Consider the following 6614-nt stretch of genomic DNA (forward strand, 5'->3'; position numbering starts at 1 on the left):
CGGACAGGCTGGGGAAGCCACGTGGACATTTCTAGTAGACAGCAGGGTGGGGGGGCGGGAAGCGGGGGGTGCCGGGCCCGGGTGTGAGTGAGGCATTGCGATGCAAGTGTTTACATTTTAAACTGTCCACCCAGCAGGTCACAGAGCTGCACATCTGTCCCTGCACTGTCCTCCTCAGACAGCTGCGCCCCAACCAGGAGTGAGCCAGTGTCCCGGTCCCTTAGGCTGGTGACAGAACAGTATTTGAAGAGATAGGAGCTGATAATTTTCCCAAAGTGATGGAAGACGTGATCCACAGAATGAAGATGTGCTGCGGTGGAGGAGAGCACCGGGAACGCCGCCGGCCGCCGGGGCCACGGCCGCTGCTGGCCCACGGACCTGCTACCTCGCTGCAGAGCAGCCACAGCTGAGACCACAGGCAATGAAAGGAAAACCTCCATGTCCTGAAAATAATGCCTGCAAACCTAAACGTCTAGATCCAGCCAGCGGCACGCTTCAGAGATGAAGGCCACAGACATTTCGGAGACAAAGCCTGAAAGCATTCGTTATTAAGGAGACTGGTCCACAAAGCCCGAGGACGGGAGCAAGGGCACACAAGAGAAGGCTGTGTTACGAAAAGTCCAGTGAAGAGCGACTTGTAAAACAATGACAGTGATGTCTTGTGAGGCTTAAAACGTATCCGGAGAATTAAAACATGGGACAGTAGCGTAGAAGCGAAGTGGGTAAACGGAGGGGATCGGCAGGCCCCAGCTGTGTCCTAATCCCCTGGGCCTGTGAATATGAGCCTGCTCCGTGACAAGGCTTTGCAGGTGTGATTAAGTTAAGCATCTTGCGATGGGAGATTATCCTGGATCATCTGAGTAGCCCTGAATGCCATCCCGGGGACTGGACGCAGAAGAGGCCACGGGATGACCTTGGAAGAGAGATTCGAAGATCACTGTGGAATCCACGTGGGTTTTGTCTTCATCAGAATGCTGAGATGGCAGATGCAGAAACGATTGTCACGGGGGGGACTCGGTGCTCACAGGTCCCTGCGAGCAGGAGGCAAGGCCACTCGGAGAGGCAGGAGGCAGGTTATTTTATGTATCCTTAATTCCTTGGGCCTTGGGCCTTGTTCCTGGAGAGACGGCTAGGACTCGCCTGCGAACGCCTCTGATCACAAAGTGACCCATCCAAGAGCCAGCCCGCACCAGCTCCTCACCTCACCCTCAGACACCAAGCCGTGTTCCTCCTGCCCCAAATCACCCAGGGCCAGGAAGTGGACAACTAGGGACCTTCCTGTAGCTCAGGCTGCTGCAATTATTTATATTTGATTCTAACCTTAGTCCATGCATTGTGCTGCCTCGCCCACTCCTTCCTGCAAAGACCCTAACAAAGGCTGTGGGCCACATCCTCCTTGCTCCTGCTTCTGCTCCTGGCCCAAACCAGAGCTTCCCCATGTGGCCTGCGTGGCGCTGGGAAAGGCGAGTAATAAATTCTCCCTTCAAAGGCAGCACCTCACCATACCTGATTGAAACAAATCCTGGGCACGAATTTTACAGCAAAGATGCTCCGCGGCCACTCTGCTGATGGAATGCAGGAAGGGGCCACACGTGAAGGAATGCAAGGACCACGGCTCCATGGGACAAGGCCAGCTGTAGGCCTGGGGTGGGGGGACATGGTCCTGTCCACACCTTCGCGGAGGGCGTGTGCTGTTCCAGATCAGGCCTGCGAAGCCGGAGCAGCGGAGACAGCGTGGTGCTGGGCACCCCGGGACACAGCCGGTCCACAGTGGCGCAGTTCGTACGGTCACATGATTTTGTAAAACTGGCTGAACTAAGATACTGTGACCACAGCGGTTCTGGCACTGTCTCGGAGTCCCTCTGTCACACCTCCCCTCTTGCCGGGGTGGCCCTAGAGAGGGGGGGACCCTTTTGGGATCTGGCCAAGCGGAAGTCGGAGCTGCGGAAGCCTCCGCTGGGGTTTCGCGGAGCGTGTTTGTGTCAGTCCTACTCACTTCCTTGCTTATCAAGGTCGGTGCCAGACATCCTGGTGCAGAAAACCATTTCCGGACGCCCACGGCCGGCCACCAAGAGGAGTGGATTATGTGGACTTTTGGAAAGAGATTAAACATCCTGCTGATCTGACAGGAAATGCTGACATGGGCACGATAACCTAGAACTCCACGGCAATGTGACAGGACGTGACCTGAGGGGTTTCGTCGGATTAGCAGCGGCGTCTTCAGTGGGTCATGGCATGGGAACGTGCACCCAGAGCTTCCCCGACGTGTCTTCTCTAGATCTGACGGCTGTCTCCACACTGGGTCTGATTCGGGCAGGGATGGGCTGTCAAGTGTCGATGCTTATAAAACAGCAGTCCTGGGTTGATCCCACGCAGCTACGTTGAGGGACGAAGTTACCTCTCTATTTCCCCCCTGGGAAATGACATCGCAAAACTGTTATAAGAGACAATAGAAAATGGAGATTTACAGAGTATCAGTGGAGTAGTAGGCAGTTATGAATAAAAATTGTGGCATTTCTGGATTTTGTGATGTTTATGCTATTAGAATTTTCAATTTGTTGTGATTTCTTCTCTGATTTTGAGTAAATATGTATCTAATTTTATCATCATCATCTTGCTTTTTTTTGTTACAGAGCATCCCATCAACTTCGAGCTGCGCAAACCAGCACCACGTTCACGGCTTCCCCTGGTCACCCCACTCGCCAACACGGGCCTGGCGGCCTCGAGGGCACCAGGCATCACTGCGAAGGGTAAACAGCTGTTCCTCAAGCTTCTCTGTGGCCTAAGGACACAAAGGTCCCACCAGGAAGAAGGCTGTTTGATTAGACGAGGTGAACAGTAAGAAGGCCTGATCACCAAAGGCCACTGGCAAGGTGACAGGCCCCCTGGTGTGAGGAGGGCGTGTGCCTCAGTGGCAGCCCAGATCCTGTGTCTGCGAGTTCCCCTACTCGTTCAGCTTATCTGTACCCCACGGTGGCTGCTCAGGGCACTTCCGAGGCCACTGGGACGTGTGCAGCGTGGTGAAAATCGCACGTGTCCCCTCGGTTGGGCCGTAGCGCCCGGCCCTGTTTCAGCTCCGACCGTAAACACCTGTCCTGTTAGCCGTCTACTTAGTGCCACGTTTCCTGCATTTCTGTGCTTTTTCTTGGTGATTTCGCGGCTTACAGCCCCGGAGCCTGGTCCCAAAGTTTGCCTGGTGTTCCCACGTGCGGGAGGCTGGGACGTGCCGTTGGGAGAAATGCGTGTGTCGGCCGAGCGTCCTCAGGCCGAGTGACAGCACTGCCGGCTGAGCCTGGTGTTCACGAACCAGCAGCGCGCGTTGAAGCGTCTGTAAACAGAAGCGCTCATTCAACAGGCTGTGCGCGGCCACTGCCCGGCAGGCGGTGGCCAGGGGCTCAGGGACCCGGCCCTGCGCTCCCCCAGGAGCAGGGGCCAGCGTCTGCTGACTCTGTGCTCTGACTTCACAGAGACAAATCTTGGGAATAATGAGATTTGACTGTAACTGACAAGAATCACCTCCAGTACAGTCAGAGAACTCCTGCAAATCAGTAAGAAAAAGACACTCAATAGAAAAATGATCAAAGACATTTAATGGGGCCTCACAAGATGCAGACCGCGGAGAGGCTGAGACCAGGCTCAGGCGTCCCAGCACACAGACGCCGGTGCGCCCCAGCCAGACCGGCCGCCCTGTGCCGCTGTGAGTGTCTGGGGCTGGCAAAGGTGTGCAGCACAGGGAAGCATCCACATTCGGTGGCACATAAATTTCATTTCTGTAGGATGATCTAGAGGTGGACACAGCACGTCCTATGGCCCGGCGGCTTCTTCAGTGCGCATGTGAGCTCGTGTCCAAACACTTGGGTGAGAGTGTTCCAGAAGCATGTTCCCTAACAGCCAAGGCCGGGTCACCAGGCAGGCCCATGGGCAGTGGGAGGAACGAGATGCAGACACACCTGCAGCAGGACCGCGCAGTGTGCCGGCCGCTGCGCAGCAAGCTGTCAGAGGACGCTCCCTGGCGCTCAAACCCAAACGCTGCGGGAGAGAAGCGTCCGCGACCACAGCTGGTGCGTTTCTGCGCCTTGCGCGCAGGGAGCGCAGTCCGCATGCGCATCAGTGCACGGGGGTCCTGCAGGGGACCACGCCGCTCCCACGCCTCAGCAGCGCAGCTGCTCAATCACTGATGCCTAGGTTGGAACTCTAACCCCACGTGCTGGCATCTGGAGGTCCAGCCTTCCGGCCCTTAGAGTTGGACGGGATTCGCGTCCTTAGGGAAGTGACCGCAGAGAGCTCTCCCTCCCGCCAGGTGAGGGCACCGCGAGGAGGCGGACGTGGGCACAGCAGGAAGAGGCCTCGCTGGCTCCTGGCTCCCGCCTCGCAGGTGCAGCCGGCGGGCTGGGAGAGCTGAACGTCCGTTTTTTAAGCCCCAGTCTGTGGTGTTTTGTGTTGGCGGCCTGAGCCGAGGTGCCCGGGACAGTGAGAGGAGAGAAAGCGGAGGACGGCGGAGAGACCGGCATGGCTGGCGCGTGAAGTGGCCAGCGCGAGGGCGCTGTCCGCGGAGCCGCGGGCTGGAGCAGACGGCCCCAGCAGGCTGTGTGCAGGCGGAGACCGCACTGTAAGCTTCGACCACAAGCTGCGGCTTCTGAAGTCATTCTAAGAAGCTCGCGGAGGGTCCGCTGGAAGTACTGTCTGCCGTTGTAGTTAACATGCGGGGTCAGGAAGTACAGTTAGAATCCTGCAGAGTGGGATTCCCTGCATTCCACTTTCTTGCAGACGGACAAAGGTCTGTCCTTAATCGTCTGTCTTTAGGAGTCAGCTGCACTTTGCAGTCCGCACAAACCTCTGCTCACCGCACCACAGAGGGGGTCATAACATTCTGGAGCCAGCGGCAGGTGGGGCCTGGCCCTCACCAAGCAACACGACCTGGCTGAGGGCAGGTGCCAAGGAGACGTGGCCCAGGAGCTCCCAGCCGCTGGGCTTGAGGTTGGGTAGGGGGAAGAGGCCGTCAGTGAGCTGAGTCCTGGGGACCAGAGACTCACAGCTTTAGCACACTGACCCCTCTGCCTGGAGAGGAGTCCCAGGGGAAGGGGGCCTTTCCTTGCCTTGATCAGCTCCACCATTCCCCGCTCCCACACACACACACACTCAGCCCTGGCTCCCTCCCCCCACGCTGCTCATGACACTAGGTGGCATCTCTGGGCTTGTTTACTTTTCATCTGTCATCTGTCTGCCCCAAACAGCTCCAGGTGTGCAGTGGACGCTCAGTGAAGATTCTAGACAAGTGAGGCGCCCTCCTGGGGTTGGGGCAGAGTCTCCACCCACCTTCTGGGGCCTGCTCCTCTCCATATTCAGACGTGGTCCTTGGCACCCCCTCCCTCCCTCCAGAGTTCGCTCCTGGAATCCCCCTCTGTGCAAAAGGCTGTGTCTTCCAAGCATTTCCTCCATAGCATTTGTGACTCTCGTCCTGGACATTATGGTCATGGCTGCATACCCTGCCCCTCCTCTGGGAGCCTGGGATCCCGCCCTTCCAGGCACCCCTGGGAGCCAGCTCCTCAGAGGCCCTGCAGCCTCTACTCGCCCGGCCAGGGTAGGGACCTGGCTGCAGGGCAACCCACAACTACACAGCAGGCACCAGGCGGGTCCCTAGCAAGATTGTTGGCCCACGACGCCCGGCTCAGTCATGTGCACTGCAGTCCACTGTCAAGCTCCCAGGAGCAGGGGCCTTGGAATGCTGGCAGGAGATGGGGCAGGGTGACGCACACGCACATGTCCCCAGCGCGGCCTGGATAAGACAAAGCTGTGCCTGCTGGAGCAGCCTGGCCGGCAGGGCTGGGGAATGGGATACACTGCTGTCCTGGGAGAGCCATGGGATTTAATATCGGGAGGGTCCGAGACCAGCCCAGGCAGGAACGCGAGGCCAGGGCCAGGAAGCGAGGATGCCGGCCCCTCGCTCTTCCCACGGGAGAGCTGACGGGAGGGGCTCCTGTAAGGCCACCTGCAATCAGGCGAGGCAGCAAGTCAGGGCCGGCTGCAGCTGCAGTCCCTGGCCATAGCTGGCCGGGAGCCTCAGTCTCCGACTGTGGTGAGGACAGGGGCCGGCGCCTGGAGTGCTCGGGGCAGGGACCATTTGTTGGAAGACCCCAAAGCCCTCCCAGCCCAAGGCCATCTCCATCACCCTTCTCCTCCACAGTGGACACCAGACTGAGCCCCGATGGCAGGGCCTGGATCCCCGATCCCGCCCTGGGGGCCCCGGGCTGCGCTAGCTGCGTCACCCTACGCAACCGAAAGCCACAGACAGGATCCTGGTGCTGCGTGGGAGATATCCATCTGCGCAGGCACGCGCCAGGGCGCCGCAGGTGCAAAGACCTCGCGTCAGTGTCTGCAGGCCGCGTGCGGGAAACCGGGCCCTAGCTCCAGGCGCTGGCGGTCGACCCGAGGCCACCGGGCCCATCCTCCTGCTCTCTTAGCTCTCCCCACACGTCCCGGATTGGACCGGCCTGGGCCCCTGATCCCGTAGGCGGGCCCGCCTCCCACCTCGGGCTACGCCCCCAGCCCAGGCCCCAACCCCTCAGGCCCGCCCCGCATGGCCCTCCTTTCCTAGGTTCCTCCCCAGGCCGCTT

General features: G+C 59.1%; 1 protein-coding gene and 1 long non-coding RNA gene across 2 annotated transcripts in view; both read left to right on the forward strand.

The window, feature by feature from the left end:
• The window catches only part of LOC112485486, a 3146-nt gene extending 623 nt beyond the window's left edge, over positions 1-2523 (forward strand). Inside the window, exon 2 of the long non-coding RNA XR_003048474.1 lies at positions 135-2523. This is a non-coding gene — a long non-coding RNA (uncharacterized LOC112485486). The remainder of the gene's footprint in view (positions 1-134) is intronic.
• A 1394-nt stretch (positions 2524-3917) lies between these two features.
• DGKQ (diacylglycerol kinase theta) overlaps positions 3918-6614 on the forward strand; it is a 14589-nt gene continuing 11892 nt past the window's right edge. The window contains exon 1 of the mRNA XM_025051849.1: positions 3918-3994. Coding sequence (XP_024907617.1) covers positions 3918-3994 — 77 coding nt within the window. The remainder of the gene's footprint in view (positions 3995-6614) is intronic.

This window comes from Pteropus alecto, unplaced genomic scaffold (assembly GCF_000325575.1).
Source record: "Pteropus alecto unplaced genomic scaffold, ASM32557v1 scaffold5, whole genome shotgun sequence".
NCBI lineage: Eukaryota > Metazoa > Chordata > Mammalia > Chiroptera > Pteropodidae > Pteropus > Pteropus alecto.